The following is a 23,976-nucleotide window of genomic DNA, read 5'->3' on the forward strand; positions in this document are numbered from 1 at the left end:
AAAGCTGGATTTTTTTGAAAGTTCCATGCAATGTTCTTTTAAATACTCCTTCTAGGATTTTCATGCGATTGACACCAAAAGTGGTCACCATGATGCCGAGACATTGTAGATGATAAATTGCGAAGGGATTTTTGATATCTCAAACGCTGTTCCCATGGCAACGCGTCAAACTTTACTTTCATTTTAAAGGCATATTTAAGCCTTTCAGTTCCATACAGTTAACTTTTAAATACTCCTTCTAGGATTTTCATGCGATTTACACGAGAAGTGGTCAACATGATGCCGAGACATTGTAGATGATAAATTGCGAAGGGATTTTTGATATCTCAAACGCTGTTCCCATGGCAACCTGTCAAACTTTACTTTCATTTTAAAGGCATATTTAAGCCTTTCATACAGTTAACTTTTAAATACTCCTTCTAGGTTTTTCATGCGATTGACACGAGAAGTGGTCAACATGATGCAGAGACATTGTAGATGATAAATTGCAAAGGGATTATGATATCTCAAACGCTGTTCCCATGGCAATGCATCAAACTTTACTTTCATTTTTACACATATTTAAGGCTGACAGTTACATGCTGTGAACCTTTAAATACTCCTCGTATGGGATTCATGCGATTGACACCAGAAGTGGTCAACATGATGCCGAGACATTGTAGATGATAAATTGCGAAGGAATTTTAGACATCTCGAACGCTGTTCTCATGGCAACGCGTCAAACTTTACTTTAATTTCAGGCATGTTTAAGGCTCTTGGCGTGCTTAGTTGAACTTTAAATTTGGCACACACATCCAGAGATGTATAAAGTACTAGGGACCCAGACTTGAGTAAAAGTACAAGTGCTCTATTAAAAAAGTGAGCACACCACTTAAGTGGAAGTACTGAAGTATTAAACATGTTTTGTACTTAAGTATTGCAAGTAGTTTATTTTAAAATATACTACTCAAGTACTGAAAGTAAAAGTACAAGTATTGTGTAATGTAGTTATTAAAGAAAACAGTCAAAAGTTTGAATATAATATTGTTTATATTATTTCAAATGTTTAAGCTAAAGGACACTCACAATTGCTTTGGCTGTAGCAGGAGTACAAGGACAGGAATGTTCAGATTAATTTAACTAATATGGCAATAGAGAATTCAGAATTAATAAAATATTAGTCGATGTAATGGTAATAGGTAAAGGTACAAGATGTTTCAATGTATTTAGGTTTCCTTCTTTCGCGCACACTCGCCCTTTCTCGCGAATTCTCTCTCTCTATCGGTCTCTCTCGTGCACTTTGGTTCTCTCTTCACTTCACATTTGTCCACAACTGCGGCTCATATTTGTGAGTGAGAGGGAGGGAGGGGTCCGCTCTTCACTATCTCCTATTGGTTTAGACCACAATCTGTGTGTGTTTCTAATGTGTATCACCGCTCCGGCAGTGATAATGTAGGTTTGGAATGATTCGTAACATTTGAGTGTAACGAGTAACTATGCAGCACATAAAAAATGTATTGGAGTAAAAGTATTAAACTCATCGAAAATATGTACTGAAGTAAAAGTGGAAGTAGGAGAAAAAAATAATACTTCAGTAGAGTACAGATACTGCCTATTAGTACTTAAGTACAGTAGTGAAGTAGTTCTACTTCGTTACTATACATCTCTGCACACATCAGAGTTTTCGGCTGTTAAGTGTTGACAAAAAGGTCAGACATAGGCGTGTCTCTTAAGTGGCTCACTAGTGCACCTGTTTGTCTAAAATGTGGGGTTTCTTTTACCTACAGTCCCCAAATGGCTCAGAAACAACATTAAATAGCCCACTGATATTTTACCCACTTGATGCCCTTGCCCACCGTGCATCGTTTTCTCGGACGCACCGTGTAGCGGTAAAAAAACGTGCGAGGGCCCGCCATTGCTGCTTGCAGCTATATTTATTATTATTTTTTTTATTTTTTTTTTTTTTAACACTTTTGAACATTTTGGGGGCCTTAACATACTCGAAAACTCTTGAAATTTGGCACACACGTCAGAGTCGTCCGTCATCGCCGAAAGCCAAAGGCTGGAACACGGGCGTGGCAGGGGGGCTCTGTAGCGCCCCCTGTAATGCAAAAACAAACAGTAGTGCACAGATCGGGCAAAAATGTACGCACATGTATGAAAGTTGGTACACATATAGATCTCATCGACCCGAACAACTTTCGCCCTCTAACATTTAATCTCCGCCCAACAGGAAGTCGGCCATTTTGGATTGTTTAAAAAATGCATGCGGTGAACTTTTGAATACTCCTCCGAGGGGATACATGGGATTGACTCCAAACGTGGTGATCATGATGTCAAGACATTGGACTTGCTAAATTGCGAAGGGATTTTTGATATCTCGAACGGTTCTGTCATGGCGAGGCGACAAACTTATGGCGAAATCAGAGAAACAGGAATTGTCTAATATCTAAGGCAAATAATGTCTTATTGTAATGACACGCGGGGTGTTTGTTCGTCTGAAGATTCCGATCGCATCGATATGCCTATTGTGACTCCCGGTTATAGCGCCACCACCAGGCGCCAGGAAGTGTGTCAGTCACAAAGGTGGATTTTTTTGACAGTTCCATCCGATGTTCTTTTAAATACTCCTCCTAGGATTTTCATGCGATTGACACCAAAAGTGGTCAACATGATGCCGAGACATTGTAGATGATAAATTGCGAAGGAATTTTTGACATCTCGAACGCTGTTCCTATGGCAACGCGTCAAACTTTACTTTTATGTCAGTCATATTTAAGGCTTTTGTCCTGCTTAGATTAACTTTAAATTTGGCACACACATCAGAGTTGTCGGCTGTTAAGTGTTGACAAAAAGGTCAGATAAAGGCGTGTTTATTTAGTGGCTCACTAGCGCCCCCGATTGTCTAAAATGTGGGGTTTCTTTTACCTACAGTACCTAAATAGGTCAGTAGCAACATGAAATACTCCACAGATATTTACCCACTTGATGCACTTGCCCACCGTGCATCGTTTTCTTCGAAGGCACCGTGTAGCGGTACATAAACGTGCGAGGGCCCGCCATCGCTGCTTGCAGCTATATTTAGGGCCCGAGCACCGAGGAGCAGGCCAGAATGGCCTGCACCGAAAGGTGCGAAGCCCTATTGTTTTTGCTCGGATTATTCTTTTTATTATTAGGGCCCGAGCACCGAGGAGCAGGCCAGAATGGCCTGCACCGAAAGGTGCGAAGCCCTATTGTTTTTGCTCAAATTTATTATTTTTTTTTTTTTTATTTTTATTTTTATTTTTTTTAACACTTTTGGGGATTTTGGGTGCCTTAACATACTCGAAAACTCTTGAAATTTGGCACAGACGTCAGAGTCGTCCGTCATTGCAGAAAACCAAAGGCTGGACAACGGGCGTGGCACAGGGGCTCTGTAGCGCCCCCTGTAATGCAGAAGAAACCATTGATGCACAGATCGGGCAAAAATGTACGCACATGTACGAGAATTGGTACGCTTATAGATCTCATCAACCCGAACAACTTTCGCCCTCTAACATTTAAGCTCCGCCCAACAGGAAGTCGGCTATTTTGCATCGTTTAAAAAATGCATGCGGTGAACTTTTAAATACTCCTCCTAGGGGATTCATGCGAATGACACCAAACGTGGTGATCATGATGTCGAGACATTGTACTTGCTAAATTGCGAAGGGATTTTTGATATCTCGAAAGGTCCTGCCATGGCGAGGCGACAAAGTTGTGGCGAAATCAGAGAAACAGGAAGTGTCTTATATCTAAGGCAAAAAAATTCTTATTGTTATGCCAAGCGGGGCGTTTGTTCGTCTGAAGATTCCGATCGCATCGATGTGTCTATTGTGAGTCTCAGGTATAGCGCCACCACCAGGCGCCAGGAAGTGTGTCAGTCATGAACTTTTAAATACTTCTCCTAGGGAATTCATACAATTGACACCAAACGTGGTGAACATGATGCTGAGACATTGGACTTGCTAAATTGCGAAGGGATTTTTGATATCTCGAACGGTGTTGTAATGGCAAGGCGACAAATTTATGGCGAATTCAGAGAAACAGGAAGTGTCTAATATCTAAAGCAAAAAATGTCTTATTGGGATGAAACGCAGTGTGTATGTTCGGCCAAGGATTCCGATCGCATCAATGTGCCTATTGTGAGTCTCGGGTATAGCGCCACCAACAGGCACCAAGAAGTGTGGCAGTCACTAAAGGTGGATTTTTTGACAGTTCCATGCAATGTTCTTTTAAATACTCCTCCTAGGATTTTCATGCAATTGACACCAAAAGTAGTCAACATGATGCTGAGCCATTGTAGATGATAAATTGCGAAGGGATTTTTGATATCTCGAATGCTGCTCCCATGGCAACACGTCAAACTTTACTTTCATTTTCAGGGATATTTAAGCACTTGGCATGCACTTTGGGTGCCTTAACATGCTCGAAAACACCGGGAATTTGGCACAGACCTCAAAGTCGTCGGCCATTAGGACTGGGCAAACGCTGGAACACGGGTGTGGCAGTAGGGCTCTGTAGCGCCCCCTGTAATGCAAAAAAAATATTGGTGCACAAATCGGGCAAACATGTACGCACATGTACGAAAGTTGGTACGTATATAGATCTCATCAACCCGAACAACTTTCACAATCAAACCTATTAGCTCCGCCCCACAGGAAGTCGGCCATTTTGGATGGTTTCAAAAATGCATACGGTGAACTTTTGAATACTCCTTCTAGGGGATTCATGGGATTGACACCAAACGTGGTGATCATGATGTCGAGACATTGTACTTGCTAAATTGCGAAGGGATTTTTGATATCTCGAACGGTTCTGCCATGGCGAGGCGACAAATTCATGGCGAAATCAGAGAAACAGGAAGTGTCTAATATCTAAGGTAAAAAATGTCTTTTTATGATGACACACGGGGTGTTTGTTCGTCTGAAGATTCTGATCGCATCGATGTGCCTATTGTGAGTCTCGGGTATAGCGCCACCACCAGGCGCCAGGAAGTGTTGCAGTCACAAAGGTTGATTTTTTTGACAGTTCCATGTGATGTTCTTTTAAATACTTCTCCTAGATTGTTTATGTGATTGACACGAAAAGTGGTCAACATGATGCTGAGACATTGTAGATGCTAAATTGCGAAGGAATTTTTGACATCTCGAACGCTGTTGCCATGGCAACGCTTCAAACTTTACTTTAATTTCAGGCATGTTTAAGGCTCTTTGCATGCTTAGATTAACTTTAAATTTGGCACACACATGAGAGTTGTCGGCTGTTAAGTGTTGACAAAAAGGTCAGATAAAGGCGTGTCTATTTAGTGGCTCACTAGCGCCCCCGTTTGTCTAAAATGTGGGGTTTCTTTTACCTACAGTACCCAAATTGGTCAGTAGCAACATGAAATAGTCCACTGATATTTACCCACTTGATGCACGTGCCCACCGTGCATCGTTTTCTCGGAGGCACCGTGTAGCGGTAAAAAAACGTGCGAGGGCCCGCCATTGCTGCTTGCAGCTATATTTATTTATTTATTTTTTTTTTTTTTTTTTTTTTTTTTTTTTTCAACACTTTTGGGCATTTTGGGTGCCTTAACATACTCGAAAACTCTTGAAATTTGGCACAGACATCGGAGTCGTCCGTGATCGCCGAAAGCCAAAGGCTGGAACACGGGCGTGGCACGGGGGCTCTGTAGCGCCCCCTGTAATGCAAAAACAAACAGGAGTGCACAGATCGGGCAAACATGTACGCACATGTACGAAAGTTGGTACGCATATAGATCTCATCGACCCGAACAACTTTCGCCCTCTAACATTTTAGCTCCGCCCAACAGGAAGTCCGCCATTTTGGATTGTTTAAAAAATGCATGCGGTGAACTTTTGAATACTCCTCCTAGGGGATTCATGCAAATGACACCAAACGTGGTGATCATGATGTCAAGACATTGGACTTGCTAAATTGCGAAGGGATTTTTGATATCTCGAACGGTGTTGCCATGGCGAAGCGGCAAAGTCATGGTGAAATCAGAGAAACAGGAAGTGTCTAATATCTAAGGCAAAAAATGTCTTATAGTGATGACACGCGGGGTGTTTGTTCGTCTGAAGATTCCGATCGCATCGATGTGCCTATTGTAAGTCTCGGGTATAGCGCCACCACCAGGCGCCAGGAAGTGTTGCAGTCACAAAGGTTGATTTTTTTGACAGTTCCATGTGATGTTCTTTTAAATACTCCTCCTAGAATGTTTATGCGATTGACACCAAAAGTGGTCAACATGATGCCAAGACATAGTAGATGATAAATTGCGAAGGGATTTTTGATATCTCAAACGTTGTTCCCATGACAACGCGTCAAACTTTACTTTCATTTTAAAGGCATATTTAAGCCCTTCAGTTGCATGCAGTTAACTTTTCAATACTCCTTCTAGGATATTCATGCGATTGACACCAAACGTGGTCAACATGATGCCGAGACATTGGAGATGATAAATTGCGAAGGGATTTTTGATATCTCAAACGCTGTTCCCATGGCAACGCGTCAAACTTTTTACTTTCATTTTAAAGGCTTATTTAAGCCTGACAGTCGCATGCAATGTTCTTTTTAATACTCCTTCTAGGGAAATAATGCAATTCACACCAGAAGTTGTCAACATGATGCTGAGACATTGTAGACGCTAAATTGCGAAGGAATTTTTGACATCTCGAACGCTGTTCCCATGGCAACGTGTCAAACTTTATTTTTATGTCAGGCATATTTAAGGCTCTTGGCGTGCTTAGATTAACTTTAAATTTGGCACACACATCAGATTTGTCGGCTGTTAAGTGTTGACAAAAACGTCAGATAAAGGCGTGTCTATTTAGTGGCTCACTAGCGCCCCCGTTTGTCTAAAATGTGGGGTTTCTTTTACCTACAGTACCTAAATGGGTCAGTAGCAGCATGATATTTACCCACTTGATGCACTTGCCCACCGTGCATCGTTTTCTCGGACGCACCGTGTAGCGGTAAACAAACGTGCGAGGGCCCGCCATCGCTGCTTGCAGCTATATTTCTTTTTATTATTTTTTTTTTTTTTATTTTTTTTTTTTTCAACACTTTTGGACATTTTGGGGGCCTTAACATACTCGAAAACTCTTGAAATTTGGCACAGACATCAGAGTCGTCCGTGATCGCCGAAAGCCAAAGGCTGGAACACGGGCGTGGCACGGGGGCTCTGTAGCGCCCCCTGTAATGCAAAAACAAACAGGAGTGCACAGATCGGGCAAACATGTACGCATATTTACGAAAGTTGGTACGCATATAGATCTCATCGACCCGAACAACTTTCGCCCTCTAACATTTTAGCTCCACCCAACAGGAAGTCCGCCATTTTGGATTGTTTAAAAAATGCATGCGGTGAACTTTTGAATACTCCTCCTAGGGGATTCATGCAAATGACACCAAATGTGGTGATCATGATGTCAAGACATTGGACTTGCTAAATTGCGAAGGGATTTTTGATATCTCGAACGGTGTTGCCATGGCGAAGCGGCAAAGTCATGGCGAAATCAGAGAAACAGGAAGTGTCTAATATCTAAGGCAAAAAATGTCTTATAGTGATGACACGCGGGGTGTTTGTTCGTCTGAAGATTCCGATCGCATCGATGTGCCTATTGTAAGTCTCGGGTATAGCGCCACCACCAGGCGCCAGGAAGTGTTGCAGTCACAAAGGTTGATTTTTTTGACAGTTCCATGTGATGTTCTTTTAAATACTCGTCCTAGAATGTTTATGCGATTGACACCAAAAGTGGTCAACATGATGCCAAGACATAGTAGATGATAAATTGCGAAGGGATTTTTGATATCTCAAACGTTGTTCCCATGACAACGCGTCAAACTTTACTTTCATTTTAAAGGCATATTTAAGCCCATGCAGTGAACTTTTCAATACTCCTTCTAGGATATTCATGCGATTGACACCAAACGTGGTCAACATGATGCCGAGACATTGGAGATGATAAATAGTGAAGGGATTTTTGATATCTCAAACGCTGTTCCCATGGCAACGCGTCAAACTTTTTACTTTCATTTTAAAGGCTTATTTAAGCCTGACAGTCGCATGCAATGTTCTTTTTAATACTCCTTCTAGGGAAATAATGCAATTCACACCAGAAGTTGTCAACATGATGCTGAGACATTGTAGACGCTAAATTGCGAAGGAATTTTTGACATCTCTAACGCTGTTCCCATGGCAACGTGTCAAACTTTACTTTTATGTCAGGCATATTTAAGGCTCTTGGTGTGCTTAGATTAACTTTAAATTTGGCACACACATCAGATTTGTCGGCTGTTAAGTGTTGACAAAAACGTCAGATAAAGGCGTGTCTATTTAGTGGCTCACTAGCGCCCCCGTTTGTCTAAAATGTGGGGTTTCTTTTACCTACAGTACCTAAATGGGTCAGTAGCAGCATGATATTTACCCACTTGATGCACTTGCCCACCGTGCATCGTTTTCTCGGAGGCACCGTGTAGCGGTAAACAAACGTGCGAGGGCCCGCCATCGCTGCTTGCAGCTATATTTATTATTATTTTTATTTTTTTATTATTTTTTTCAACACTTTTGGGAATTTTGAGTGCCTTAACATACTCGAAAACTCTTGAAATTTGGCACAGACGTCAGAGTCGTCCGTCATCGCAGAAAACCAAAGGCTGGAACACGGGCGTGGCAGGGGGGCTCTGTAGCGCCCCCTGTAATGAAAAAAAAACATTGGTGCACAGATCGGACAAACATGTACGCACATGTACGAAAGCTGGTACGCATATAGATCTCATCGACCCGAACAACTTTCGTACTCTAACATATTAGCTCCGCCCAACAGGAAGTCGGCCATTTTGGATTGTTTAAAAAATGCATGCGGTGAACTTTTAAATACTCCTCCTAGTGGATTAATGGGATTGACACCAAACGTGGTGATCATGATGTCAAGACATTGTACTTGCTAAATTGCGAAGGGATTTTTGATATCTCGAACGGTTCTGCCATGGCGAGGCGACAAATTCATGGCGAAATCAGAGAAACAGGAAGTGTCTAATATCTAAGGCAAAAAATGTCTTATTGTAATGACACGCGGGGTGTTTGTTCGTCTAAAGATTCCGATCGCATTGATGTGCCTATTGTGACTCCCGTGTATAGCGCCACCACCAGGTGCCAGGAAGTGTGTCAGTCACAAAGGTTGATTTTTTTTACATTTCCATCCGATGTTCTTTTAAATACTCCTCCTAGAATGTTTATGCGATTGACACCAAAAGTGGTCAACATGATGCCGAGACATTGTAGATGATAAATTGCGAAGGGATTTTTGATATCTCGAACGTTGTTCCCATGGCAACGCGTCAAACTTTACTTTCATTTTAAAGGCATATTTAAGCCTTTCAGTTGCATACAGTTAACTTTTAAATACTCCTTCTAGGATTTTCATGCGATTGACACCAAACGTGGTGATCATGATGCCGAGACATTGTAGATGATAAATTGCGAAGGGAATTTTGATATCCCAAACGGTGTTCCCATGGCAACGTGTCAAACTTTGCTTTCATTTTCCGGCATATTTAAGGCTTACAGTTACATGCAGTGAACTTTTCAATACTCCTTCTAGGACATTTATGCGATTGACACCAAACGTGGTCAACATGATGCCGAGACATTGGAGATGATAAAATGCGAAGGGATTTTTGACATTTCGAACGCTGTCGCCATGGCAACGGATCAAAGTTTACTATTATTTCAGGAATATTTAAGCCTCTTGGCATGCTTAGATTAACTTCAAATTTGGCACACACATCAGAGTTGTCAACTGTTAAGTGTTGACAAACAGGTCAGACATAGGCGTGTCTCTTAAGTCGCTCACTAGCGCCCCCGTTTGTCCAAAATGTGGGGTTTCTTTTACCTACAGTCCCCAAATGGGTCAGTAACAACATAAATAGTCCACCGATATTTACCCATTTGATGCACTTGCCCACTGTGCATTGTTTTCTCGGAGGCACCGTGTAGCGGTAAAAATACGTGCGAGGGCCCGCCATCGCTGCTTGCAGCTATATTTTTTATTTCTTTTTTTTTTTTTTTTTTTTTTAACACTTTTGGACATTTTGGGGGCCTTAACATACTCGAAAACTCTTGAAATTTGGCACAGACATCAGAGTCGTCCGTGATCGCCGAAAGCCAAAGGCTGGAACACGGGCGTGGCACGGGGGCTCTGTAGCGCCCCCTGTAATGCAAAAACAAACAGGAGTGCACAGATCGGGCAAACATGTACGCACATTTACGAAAGTTGGTACACATATAGATCTCATCGACCCGAACAACTTTCGCCCTCTAACATTTTAGCTCCGCCCAACAGGAAGTCCGCCATTTTGGATTGTTTAAAAAATGCATGCGGTGAACTTTTGAATACTCCTCCTAGGGGATTCATGCAAATGACACCAAATGTGGTGATCATGATGTCAAGACATTGGACTTGCTAAATTGCGAAGGGATTTTTGATATCTCGAACGGTGTTGCCATGGCGAAGTGGCAAAGTCATGGCGAAATCAGAGAAACAGGAAGTGTCTAATATCTAAGGCAAAAAATGTCTTATAGTGATGACACGTGGGGTGTTTGTTCGTCTGAAGATTCCGATCGCATCGATGTGCCTATTGTGAGGCTCGGGTATAGCGCCACCACCAGGCGCCAGGAAGTGTGTCAGTCACAAAGGTTGATTTTTTTGACAGTTCCATGTGATGTTCTTTTAAATACTCCTCCTAGAATGTTTATGCGATTGACACCAAAAGTGGTCAACATGATGCCGAGACATTGTAGATGATAAATTGCGAAGGGATTTTTGATATCTCAAACGTTGTTCCCATGGCAACGCATCAAACTTTACTTTCATTTTAAAGGCATATTTAAGCCCTTCAGTTGCATGCAGTTAACTTTTAAATACTCCTCCTAGAATAATCATGCAATTGACACCAAAAGTGGTCAACATGATGCAGAGACATTGTAGACGATATATTGCGAAGGGATTTTTGATATCTCCAACTCTGTTCCCATGGCAACGTGTCAAACTTTACTTTCATTTTTACACATATTTAAGACTGACAGTTACATGCTGTGAACTTTTGAATACTCCTTGTATGGGATTCATGCGATTGACACCAAAAGTGGTCAACATCATGCTGAGACATTGTAGATGCTAAATTGCGAAGGAATTTTTGACATCTCGAACGCTGTTCCCATGGCAACGCGTCAAACTTTACTTTCATTTCAGGCATATTTAAGGCTCTTGGCGTGCTTAGATTAAATTTAAATTTGGCACACACATCAGAGTTGTCGGATGTTAAGTGTTGACAAAAAGGTCAGACATAGGCGTGTCTCTTAAGTGGCTCACTAGTGCCCCCGTTTGTTTAAAATGTGGGGTTTCTTTTACCTACAGTCCCCAAATGGCTCAGAAACAACATTAAATAGCCCACTGATATTTACCCACTTGATGCACATGCCCACCGTGCATCGTTTTCTCGGAGGCACCGTGTAGCGGTAAACAAACGTGCGAGGGCCCGCCATCGCTGCTTGCAGCTATATTTAACTGTACGTTTACACCGCCGCAGACTTGAGCTTCCAAAGAAGCTCAGGCCGCCCGGTCAAGGACGCTTGTCAAAAAGTACGGGGAAGCTTGTTGACGCTTTGGTGGTGTTTTGCCACCGCTTGCCGTTGAACCGCTGATTAGTGTCATAGCTCATTACCATAAAGTTGAGCTGCTTTCAACTTTCTGATTGACGCTCTGGTCGCTCAAAACGCGACGGCGATGGATTTGACGCTCCTTGCAGCTGAGAGAAGCCAGCTTCCATTGTAAATGAATGACTTCCGATAACTTTGGAAGCTCAAGTCTGTGGCGGTGTGAACGTACAGTAAGTGTGTTGGCTTAAAATATTGCAAAGGTATCAGTTTTTGTTGTTTTGTCAACGACACTTACTTGAAGCTACTTAAAATCGTTGGTGTGGTTTGCTTGTACTGTAGCTAAATAACATTGTTGAATAGGGTTCCTATGGACATGGAAACCTTGGAAATTATAGGGGAATTGTACAGTTATGTTTTTTATATTGAGTCTGGAATGTATAAACGTATTTTCCGGACTATACGTCACACTTTTTTCAAAGTTTGGCGGGTCCTGGAACTTCTAGTCAGGTGCGACTTATAAGTCAAAATTATTTCATTTGAACCAAGAGAAACCATTACCGTCTACAGCACGAAAGTCTGCTTTATGCTGCTGCTGTATTTATGTAATTCGATGGATGCAGTGATGCAGAATGACTTAGGGACCTTTTTGAACAAGATTTGGCTTGTTGTGTTAATTTAGCCTATTCAGCCTCCCAGGTATGTTCACTATGCTATTGTGTTTGGTGAATAAATGGTAATATTACGTTAAAGCTCACGTAACACACGATGTTTCTGCATTTCTGATGTTAATCTGGAGTACCTATAGAGTAGTATGACATCCTTTATATCTCTGAAGAGTCTTTAGTTTAATCAGATTTATAAAAGAAAGATTAGCTTTACCGAATCTTTCCGATAACGTACGAAAAATGAAGAAGGAGTAGTTATACCGCGGGAGGAGCAAGTACGAGTCATGCAACACTATACAACACTGTTTTAACTGATGATTCACTACATGATGTTCGTGTCATTTATATAATATGCACGCGACTATTTCCAACATAAGACAGAAGTCTGTCTTACCACGTGCAACTCGTCATGACCCGTTTGGTAAAATCCACTGCATCAAACACACACGCAAAACTCCGCTGCTACCCCGGATAATAAACTATATCCATTGTTTTCATAAGGCTGGATGTCTTCTCCTTACATCCAAAAACACACTTCTTCTTTCGTGCCATTGTTGACTTTTGAAATTGCTGAGTGGCGTGATAAGCTGTTAGCAAGCTCTAGCGTCTCCCGCTGATTGACGGGTGGGCGGGGTTTTCCGGGGGAAGTTTTCCGGGGGAAGCCCATATAAAGAAGTGATACGTATCGAAAACCCCTGAAACGTCAGTTAGAACTGTAATCAGAAAAAACCCTGGCGAAGTGCATTCGTCACAGAAATACTCTGTAACACGTCCAACTGCTGTTTTGACACTTTGCCTACGTTTAGCATGAGGAAACAACTCTATAACTGTGTTAATAAGTCAGAATGCTTGAAATACCATTAAACCCCCCCTTTAACATGTACGGACACCTATTCAGACTGCTGTTCTGTGTGCCATTGTTTAATTGAATAACTTGCCTTCCCAGATTAAATGTCTGTTCTCCGGCTTGGATTTTGTGAAATCATTTTCCAAATAAACGCGAAGTATAGTCCAGTACGACTTATATGTTTTTTCCTCTTCAAAAAGCATTTTTGGCTAATGCGACTTATACTCCGGAGCAACTTATAGTCTGGAAAATACAGTACTTTTATTACTAAAATTCTGCGTAGAGTAACACCAACATTGATCACAAGCTATAGGGATCTATAGTAAGTGACTATCAGTCTAAATCACAATATTTTTCACTATAAAAGTGCTTAATAAAGCAGTAGCTTTGTCTTTTTAAGTGCCTTTGTCAGAGGTACATTGGCCCAGAAATTAACCCGAGTGTGACGTTGCTTGACTTTAGAAAGTAAACATTGTCTTTCTTCCTCTTCCTCTCTTTTTACATCATTCATTTGTTGTTTTCCAGTCAAACATTCATTTCACCTCAAATGGAAACACCAAGGATAATTCATCAGTGAGTGTCCAATAGTGTAGATATCTTGTGCATTTAAACTAGACTAAAGCTATGTTCATGATGAGAACATTACACAGTAAATACAGTCACCCCAAAATACTAAATGGTACTATCTAGCTTTTTTGCTGCTGCAGGTACCTTCATAAATCTTTCTTTTTCTAGACTAAACCTGGTGCCATCCAGCCTCTCTCTCGGGTTCGACCACCTGCGTCACCAGCCAGTCAGGATGGCCACAGCAGTCCAAATCCTTTCCAGCATGGTCTCTCTCCCATCAACTCCCAGACCACTGTAAGATCCATCACCACTGTCTGAACCCTAATGAAATTCCTCCTTTCATCCTAAAAGTCCAAAAAAACGACAGTGCTTTCTGCAACTGTTTTATGTTGTATTTTGCAAGGTGAATATGTTCAGCATGTAAAGCAAGGCTTACAAGGTCTTACACCTATATCAATGTTAAAAAATGGGTTGTTGAGAACCTAAAACAACCAAAGACTTGTTAGCCCATGTCAAGCATTTTAGTAGTCTCATTGCAAGTAACATTGTGCCTGTTTTCTATCAAGATACCTCTTTTGGATTTTTTTCTTTTCAAATCACACAAACCACATTGTTTGTACAGCAAGGTTTACGCTCACATCTCAAGATACCAGGGTAAACCTAAATGTCACCCCAGTCAGTTGCCCCAGTCCTCCTCATACTCTCATTGCCTCTATCTCTCCATCCACACGAGTGGGCTGCATGTGATCCGGCCATACATTTTTCTTCCTCTGTTCTTTGCCTCTCTGTCTCTCATTGGCTGTTCCATTCTTTTTGTCCTCTGTCTGTTTCTCTATCCCCCTACTTCCTGGCCCTCAACCCCCGACCCCTCGTGCAGCCTCGTGCCCCATCCCCTGACACATTTGAGGGATTCCCCATCAATATCAAGCAGGTATATAAGGCCTTCGCTGCTGTGCCCCACTCCCTGGCTGTACTGGAACCCCCACAGGTAGGACAAATGCTCCTCAAGGTTGTGAGCATGTCGTGGCCCCCCATCATCCAGTGCTTGCTCACCCATTCTTTGTGATGGACAGTGATCCTTCGGGAGGTTGTCGTTGTGCATGGGTCACTCGTATGATGGTGTTGTTTTGAGGAGCTCATCTTATATGGACACTAACACGCATCATTCATCACTTGGTTAATGATTTGATATTGTGAGTCCTTGTGGTGAAAAGTGTGTGGAAACCCCTTTTGTCCAACTGAAGTGTATTGAACTCTGATATATAAAGTCTGACGGACCATCCCATCATCTTACTGTGTTACTCTTGTTTTTTTTAGGATCTGTATGCTCAGAGGAACAACGTCAATGCAATGCACCCATCTCCAGAGGTATGTCTTCTAAAGTGCAAGATTTTTAAAAGGTCATTGTAGTTCACATTATAATTTCCAGTAACCACTACGGAATGTGCCTGACCCCCAAAATGAACAGACATGCTTATTGTTTGTGCCTTGTTTAATGCACATTATTGTATAATACACAACAATATTGTTTGCAAGCACGTTGTTGATATGCTGTACATGTACATGGGTCTTTCAGCCTCAGTTGAATAATGAGGTGTTTGACGATGAGGGTGGGGTTCCTCTCGCCCCTCGTCCCTCCCTTACCGCTGATCGCCGCGAGTACAGGAGCCTGGCAGCCGTGCCACGCCTGTCTCGCCCCTCAGTGGAGTTGAAGGTACCCAGCTCGTCTCCAGCAGAACCGTTCTGACAGCAGCTGACATTTTGGATTCTTTTTAGCTTGAGTGGTGGCGGTGCAGGTGTATGGTGTCGCTTCAGATTGCTCCAAGAACGAAAATCTCAGTTTTTAATGAAAGAAAATAAAGAGGGTCAGCTGGTGACATAGCATGAGTTTCGCTAAAGGGAGGATGTGATCAAGTTTCTGTTTCGAGTTATATCGCAGCCTTCGTCTGATCTCAAAAATGCATTCCGATCTTTGGCAATGGTCACAATCTTACATCATCTTGGTGATGGCACGGATTTAAGCTTTTATGCAAATGTGATCTATTCTGGTAAAGTACGTTCTCCGAGTTTCCGAAATTCGTGGGAGCTTGCAACTTGGTCTTGCACGTTCGATGCATGTAAAATACAGTTACATGGAAAGGTTTCATCTCAGCTTTGATGACACTTAAATGTCTCTCTGTCTCACCCAGACGCCCCCCTCTTTGAGCAGAGACAGCCCTGAACAGCGCTCCTTTAAAGACAGACAGAAGTATTTCGAGATTGATGTGAAGCAACAGACTCCAGAGAGTAAACCCAAACCTCGGGTCTCACTGGTGGGAGAGGATGACTTGAAGAAAATGAAAGAGGAAGAAGGTTTGTGTTGTTTAAACTGTAGTCGTAACTGTAATTTACAGCACGTAACCGTAAAGTAAAATCACTCTGAGTTGTCCATTGAAACTTTCCTTAGCAAAGATAATTGAACAGAGGACCCGAGAGTATATGATGGATGACGATGAGGAGGATGATGAGGAAGATCTGGCTAAGCAGGTGGCAGATATGAAGGCTCGTGGAAAGGTTATTCTAGATGGTGTGGAATACAAGGTCGAGAGCTTAGGAAGTCACGGTTCCCCATCTCCAAGGCAGAGTGGCACACCTCCCAGCCACTATGGCAGTTCAGGGTAAGCTACACTTACCAATTTCAGTTTTGGTTTTATGACGGTAGGGTTTGTTTAAAGATAAATATAATTTAAATGTAATTTAACTCTGTATCTTCTATTTAGTCCCTCCTCTGTCGATGGTAAAGGAGATTCCCATCGGAATTCTGTGGAAGATGGTTTTAGATTGGACCAGAGACCTAATTCGATGACAGGGTAACCAATGCTTACATGCATGATTGAACAGGATTGCAATCTTTTGTGCCGTTTAAAATGTTTAACCTGATGTTCGTCTTGACAGGTTTGATACCAGTTTACCCAGGTGAATCTGTAGCCCCCATTCGGACTGCAAAAGCAGAGCGCAGACTTCAAGAGCGACTACGCATGGAAAGCCCGGAGCTTGCCGTCGCTATGGACAAAGAGTTGTCGCCTGCTGAAAAAAGAGCCCTGGAGGCAGAAAAGAGAGCCATGTGGAGAGCAGCCAGGTACAGAGATGATGGTGGTCTTATTTACCACAGAAGGGCTATGCAGTTTCCTCTTTAATCCTGTTCGGTTATGCTTTCCTCAGTAACTCGCATTCTCAAGTATCTCTGTGGTTGTGTGGTCTCTTCTTTCAAGCATTAATTAAACCTTTATTCTGCCTCTGTTACTTGTGTTTCCCCTGAGGAACGGGCTTTCAAAGGTATTCCAATGCTTTAGATAAGATAAGTAGGTATTGGAGAAACAAGTAAAAATAGCATTTTTTTACTCCAGTGAATATTTCTCAGGGTAAAATTTCGGTATATGCATATATTATAAAGTCTTGGCTACAAATAAGCTATTGCAAATTTTCACAGTTATTATCCAGAAGATTAAAGGGGTAGTTCACCCAAAAATGAAAATAATGTCATTAATTACTCACCCTCATGTCGTTCCAAACCCATAAGGCTATGTACACACCAAAAAACGTGGGGCATCGCGTTACTTGCTCTAGATTACTCACGGGATGTAACTTCATGTCATGTGAATTCTTCACTCGAGTTAAATATTTTCAACTTGGGCGAAGACGCATTTGAGGCGAATAGCGCATGTTTTTTTTTTTTTCGCGGCAAACGCGCCACCCATATTGCGTCATTCGCATCCCCCCATGCGAGGACACATCTAATCGCGTCTTTGCATTGACTTTGTATGTAATCTACTCGCGCAAATCATTGAACTCGCATCTGGTGTGAACCCACAGTAAGACCTCCGTTCATCTTCGGAACACATTTTAAAATGTTGTAAATTTAGTCCGAGAGCTTGTTGACCCTTCATTGAAACCAAAATGTATTTTCAATGCTTCAACACATTCTAACTGACCCACTGATGTCACATGGACTACTTTGATGATGTTTTTATTACCTTTCTGGACATGGACAGTATACCGTACATAGATTTTCAATGAAGGGCCAACAAGACTAAATCTATGAGATTAATTTTTATTTTTGGATTAACTAACCCTAAGATACATTGACCCCTCCAAAAATGAAGTATGTTGTCACATTATATAAGGTTGTAATAGTGAAACCTTTTACTAGTCATTATGAAACAAAATTTACATAAGATATTTGAAGCAAACATGACACATTTGTTTGCTTCAAAACCCTTAGGTTACCTTATAGAATTGGGAGAAGGTCATGTCACAACTTCCCTGTGTGACAACTAGCCCTATTCTCCCATCTATAGGGTTTTATAGCTCTGATGTGAATCTCAGTACAGTATTCATGGTCTTTATTTTTCGTGCAGACCTCCTGTGGATTTGTCTTTGATAGCCCTGCATTTCAGAGTAAACCTTTTCGTCTTGATCTGTCCGCCACTGTCCACCTCAAAGTTTTTCGTTTCATCTCCACCCCTTTCCTCTGTTTCCTCTTCTCTATGTTTTCCTGCCCTCTGTCCTGTCTACTTTCTTATTTGCTGCTCCCAAGGCCATATGGTCTAGAGGAGGACGTAAGGCAGTATGAGCAAGACCTGGCTAAGCGGCTCTACCAATCCCGTGTGAGGGCATCGCTAGGCAGTGCTGCAGCCCCTCCCACTTCCTGCTCCTCCTCTTCCTGTCAGCCCAGGTCTGCCCTTACCAGCCAGAAAGCATCTTGGAGACGTAGCTCTGATGCTTGATGCTGCTTGGGGTGCTTGTGGACATACACTGTATATTGTTTGAAAGCATTTTTTTACTATTTGTTTTTGGGCTAGAAAAGATGAGATTTCTGTGGCTTTATTTGTGAGATACTGCACGTGTGCTTCCCACCTTATCCCAGTTCAGCTCCTGCAGTTTTGCAGCACTTTTCCTCTTATCAATCTGTCTCTCTTTTCACTCACTTATGGCTCTCATCGCTGTTTCTGTTTCATTTTTTTCTAATAAGAAGTGGTGTTCTTTGTCTTTATGTTGCCTGCAGTTTTTATTAGAGGTGCACTGAGACCTACCAAAATACTGATAATTTTAACAGTAGAACAAACAAAAAATATATAACACTTTTAAAATTATTTATTTAATATGATTTAAAGGAATAGTCAATTTTTTTTAAAGAAAAATCCAGATAATTTACTCACCACCATGTCATCCAAAATGTTGAAGTCTTTCTTTGTTCAGTCGAGAAGAAATTATGTTTTTTGAGGAAAACATTGCAGGATTTTTCTCATTTTAATGGACTTTAATATACACCAACAATTAACACTTAACTCAACACTTAACAGTTTTTTTCAACGGAGCTTCAAAGGACTACAAACGATCCCAAACGAGGCACAAGGGTCCCATCCAGCGAAACGACTGTCATTTTTGACAACAAAATCGACAAACATACACCTTCAAAGCACAACTTTTCGTCTAGATCCGGTCGTGATGCGCCAGGATACGCAATACGTCAAGAGGTCACAGAGGACGAACGTGAAACTCCGCCCCAGTGTTTACAAGTGTGTTGAAAGAGGACCGTTCCGACATTGTTGTATGTCAACTGATACTAATTAATGTCTTTGTGTCAGTTTATTGTTTACAATGGTCCGCAAATGTGCGTTTTATATATGTAACACGTGACCTCCCTACGTCACTACGCATTTACGTTAGGTCGCGCTGGACCGGACCTAGACGAAAAGTTGTGGTTTAAAAGAGCATATTTTTAATTTTTCTTGTCAAAAATGACAATCGTTTTGCTGGATGGGGCCCTTGTGCCTCGTTTGGGATCGTTTATGGTCCTTTGAAACTCAGTTGAGGGACTGTTATGTGTTGAGTTAAGTGTTAAGTGTTGGTGTCCACCAAAGTCCACCAAAATGAGAAAAATCCTGCAATGCCCTCCCCAAAAAAACCCAATTTCCTCTCGACTGAACAAAGAAAGACATCAACATTTTGGATGACGTGGTGGTGAGTGGGTTGTCTGGATTTTTCTTTTAAGAAAATGGAATATTCCTTTAAATAAAGTTAATGCAGTTGGCATATTTTTTATGTCTATGTCAAATTGAGGTAATTCGTAAACAAAATAGAGTTTCTCCGGGATGAAGACAAATTTTATGAATTTTGAAGTCTTAAAGGGGACATTTCACAAGACTTTTTTTAAGATGTCATCCCCAGAGTGCGTATGTGAAATTTTAGCTCAAAATATCATATAGATAATTTATTATAACATGTTTAAATTGCCACTTTGTAGATGTGAGCAAAAATTTGCCATTTTGGGTGTCCTTTAAAATGCAAATGAGCTGATCTCTGCAGTAAATGGCAGTGCCGTGGTTGAATAGTGCAGATTTAGGGGGCCGTATTATCCCCTTCTGACATCACATGGGGAACCAAATTTCAATTACCTATTTTTTCACATTTCACAAGTGTTTTTATACATTTTCTAGTTGATAAAATCACTGGGGCTCAATTATGGCACTTAAACATGGAAAAAAAAAGATTTTCATGATATGTTCCCTTTAATTTTAAGTTATGTTCATCTTTGAAGATTATGTTCAATCAATCAATCATTTATTTATAGAGCACCTTTAAGATACAACCGAAGTTGATTATGTTGTTGGACAAAACTTGTGTCATAAACTTTTGTTAAACACAGAGCTTATTTTTTGCGATAATCCAAGTCTTTGGGAAAAATGTCATCCCTGTGGCACTCTATTAAGTAATAGTAAGCATTAAAATATGAAATATTTCAGCGTTATCTGTTCCACATTGCAGGTGAATCTGGCCTAAAACATGGCAAAAATGGATTTGGCTTTTTTATTTTAACAGTATGCATCAGACATGTCTCATGTTTTGATAATACTAATTCTGATCAATAAAGTGTGTCATACTGTAGATCATTTTCATGGATTTAGATTGCATCTCAAAAAGAGAGCAAACCGAACATGAGGAGGTTTATTGGTGGTTGTCAGTGTAAAACAGATGGGACACATCAGTGCATCTCTAGTTTATGATTCCTTGTCATGACTTTTGCTCATGTTCACGACAGCCTCCATCAAATTAACTTCTTTTCCTCTATTAACACTAATATCGGCACTACGCACGGCACATTTTGGATATTCTTGCATCCCTCTTATTGTCTCCCTCCTTTTTTTCCCCAGGATGAAGTCTCTAGAGCAAGACGCTCTGAAGGCTCAGATGGTCATAGCCAAGTCTAAAGAGGGGAAGAAGCGTGGAACCCTGGATCAGCTGTCAGAGTCGCCATCTCCTGTCCCCACACCCTCTCCTACACCCATGGACGGTGAGGAGCTTGCTTGTCTATCTGAAGAGCAGTTGAATATTAATGTTGGACATAAATACTGTGTATTTTGTTACTGCTTTATTCTTAGATCTGCTTGGAATGTGTTTTGGTAAAAATGTAAATGTTTGTTTTTTCAAACAGATATCAGTCCAAGGACAGTGACTTCACCAGGCAGGCTGGTATGAGGCACTTTTTTTCTTTTATTTTGTATCACCAATTATGTTCTTTGGATTAATGTTTGCTGTAGTATTTTAAGTTTGTTTAGCAGGATGTCACATCATCCAGTTTTTGCTACCGTATTCATTCTTTATGTTCATCTAACACTCATGTACATACCAACTAGAGCATCACTCATACACTTCTTCATCAAAAAAAAAATGTTTTCTTTGTTTGTACCTCTGTATATCTCTCCTGTATTTTCTGCTTTTCCCACCCTCTGTCCTTCCCTCAATCCGTCCTGCAATCTCTCTCTCTCTCTTGCAATATAAATATATTTCCCACCCCTTTTTCTCTTTCCATCTTTTCACTGCTTATGCCTGTTTGCTATCCTTTTAGTCCCTGTCAGAAAAGAAGTTTGACTACCGACAATTTGCTGCCATTCCTTCTTCCAAACCCGTTTACGACATTCAGGTATTGCCTGCATGCAACGCGTCAAGGATTCCAGCCCGCCCGAACCTCCTGACCCAAACCTGTTCTCCTGGCTTTCCCTGCTCCCCTGCTCCTTCTCTCCTTAGCTCCTCTGATAACTAGATAATACTTTTAACAGGGCCCTATACTCGCAAAGGCGGCATGGTCATCCTTTTTACTGCATTGTTCTTAATCTTACTTGTCAGCAGTTTGGTTTAGCTTTTGGAGCGTTTCACAGCTTAACACACACTTCTTGATCTACTTATATTGTCAATACCATGTGCTTTTCTTTTGGGTATGTGGATGTTGCGTACAGTTGGGGCATACAGATTGGTCCATGGGCTTTTGTTTTGATCTAAAATACAGCCTAACATACTAATGCACTAAAACACTCAAAAGGAAAAGATACTTTGCATTAAAACCCAATCTGCACTGTCTGTATGGCCCCACAGACTCGCCTTTATTATACATTCAGCCAAACTGTCTTAATGAGAGGTTGATGGTCTTCCCCCAAATGATATATGTGATCATGCTATTTTCTTGATTGTAAACTAAGCAAAAGTGTGATGTCACTTGGAGAGACATTCTGTTGGGGATGCAGGGGGATCATGGGAACAAAGGAATGTGGTCTTTCGTGATTTCGGTGTTTTGTGATTGTCTTCTTGGATATTTGTGTAAATGGTGTTTGGGCATGTGGGTGAGGTAATCTTTCTAACTGCTAATGTTTCAGTATATAATCTCTCCTCTGGAACCAGACCAAAAGACCACCAAATCTTTGAAACTGTACCACTGTTAGCATAGCTTAGCACAATCCGTTGAATCTGATTAGACCAATAGAATCACGCTCAAAAATAACCAAAGAGTTTCAATATTTTTCCTATTTAAAACTCGACTCTTCTGTACTTACATTGTGTACCAAGACCGAGAGAAAATTAAAAGCTGTGATTTTCTAGGCAGATATGGCTAGGACTATATTCTCATTCTGGCATAATAATCAATAACTTTGCTGCTGTAACATGGCTGCTGCAGGCGTAGTGATAATACACAGCACCCGAAAATAGTCCCCTGCTATTGATAGTTACTAAGGGGATTATTTTCGGCTGCTGCATAATATCAGTACGCCTGCTGCAGTCATGTTACAGCAGCAAAGTTATTGATTATTTCGCCAGAATAAGAATATAGTTCCTTGCCATATCTGCCTAAAAAATCGCAACTTTTAATTTTCTGTCAGTCTTAGTACACAATGTAACTACAGAAGGTTTAAGTTTAAATAGGAAAGATATCCAAACTCTTTGGTTATTTTTTGGCACGATGCTAATGGTCTAATCAGATTCAATGCATTATGCTAAGCTATGTTAAAAGTGCTAGCACCAGACCTGGAGATCGGCTGAATGGATTCCAAAAAGGCAAAAATCACATGTTTAACTCTATAAGGGAGCTGAAAAATGAGCATATTTTCAAAAAAGTGGAGTGTCCCTTTAAGGATGATGAACCCAGCTAAAGTCACTTTTGTGATTTTATTGTTTTCTACGTAAGATCATCCTAAATAAATGTATAGAACATTTTATGAAAATATAACTTTGAAATCTTTAATATTACTGAGCAAGGTCATGCCAAAGAGTGAAATCAATGATTAAAAATCTAACTTTGAGTCTCTAATCTCATAATTATGACACTTTGGCCTTGATTTCACATGAAGAGTCATTTATTTGTAAACCAAGTATTTGCTTTGGACAGCTTTGACAATGTTGTCTTTCTGTAAGGAAAATCCAGTCAAAAGTGCCATGGAATTTATATAAGAAAAGCCACATACAGAAAGTGAATTGGTGAATCCTTAGATACTGTTTGGTGGCCTTTTGAGCTTGCTAGGATTTATCTGTGTTGTGAATGTTTGTCGTCTTTATGTGAGTTACTGTGAAGCGACACCTTCACCTTCAGGCTAAGTTATTCTTAGTCAAAAAACAGACTTCATCAAAATGACAAAACACACAGTTTTTGTTCTGTTGTTCATTTGATAGTTCTTTAGGTAGTATCTTTAAATAACATGACTAAAGGGCTGTTCACATTATAATGATAACTATATTACCACCGGACGATAACGATAATTTTATGCTAAATTCTCTTGCGAGGCGCAATACTCCCGCAAATAATTTACCTTCAATGCTAATATTGCATATTTTCTTAAAGAAAACCCCTTGTAATAATTTACATTAAATGTATAAATATACTGTTCTTGTTGCATTTACACAGCGGGTAACCAGCAGATGTC

At 40.9% G+C, this 23,976-nt stretch overlaps 1 protein-coding gene across 17 annotated transcripts in view; it reads left to right on the plus strand.

Annotated features, from left to right (window-relative positions):
- Positions 1–23,976, plus strand: part of scrib (scribble planar cell polarity protein) — a 101,230-nt gene that overhangs the window by 71,108 nt on the left and 6,146 nt on the right. For 7 of the 17 annotated variants that reach the window (XM_073859171.1, XM_073859165.1, XM_073859163.1 and 4 more), the window contains 13 exons: positions 13,706–13,753; positions 13,916–14,041; positions 14,625–14,735; positions 15,065–15,115; positions 15,324–15,461; positions 15,937–16,099; positions 16,194–16,404; positions 16,507–16,589; positions 16,676–16,865; positions 18,324–18,461; positions 20,941–21,080; positions 21,222–21,259; positions 21,636–21,710. In XM_073859171.1, coding sequence (XP_073715272.1) covers positions 13,706–13,753; positions 13,916–14,041; positions 14,625–14,735; positions 15,065–15,115; positions 15,324–15,461; positions 15,937–16,099; positions 16,194–16,404; positions 16,507–16,589; positions 16,676–16,865; positions 18,324–18,461; positions 20,941–21,080; positions 21,222–21,259; positions 21,636–21,710 — 1,512 coding nt within the window. The remainder of the gene's footprint in view (positions 1–13,705; positions 13,754–13,915; positions 14,042–14,624; positions 14,736–15,064; positions 15,116–15,323; positions 15,462–15,936; positions 16,100–16,193; positions 16,405–16,506; positions 16,590–16,675; positions 16,866–18,323; positions 18,462–20,940; positions 21,081–21,221; positions 21,260–21,635; positions 21,711–23,976) is intronic. The other 10 variants (XM_073859175.1, XM_073859169.1, XM_073859174.1 and 7 more) reach the window with 9 other exon arrangements.

This window comes from Misgurnus anguillicaudatus, chromosome 21, assembly GCF_027580225.2.
Source record: "Misgurnus anguillicaudatus chromosome 21, ASM2758022v2, whole genome shotgun sequence".
NCBI classification, from domain to species: Eukaryota; Metazoa; Chordata; class Actinopteri; order Cypriniformes; family Cobitidae; genus Misgurnus; species Misgurnus anguillicaudatus.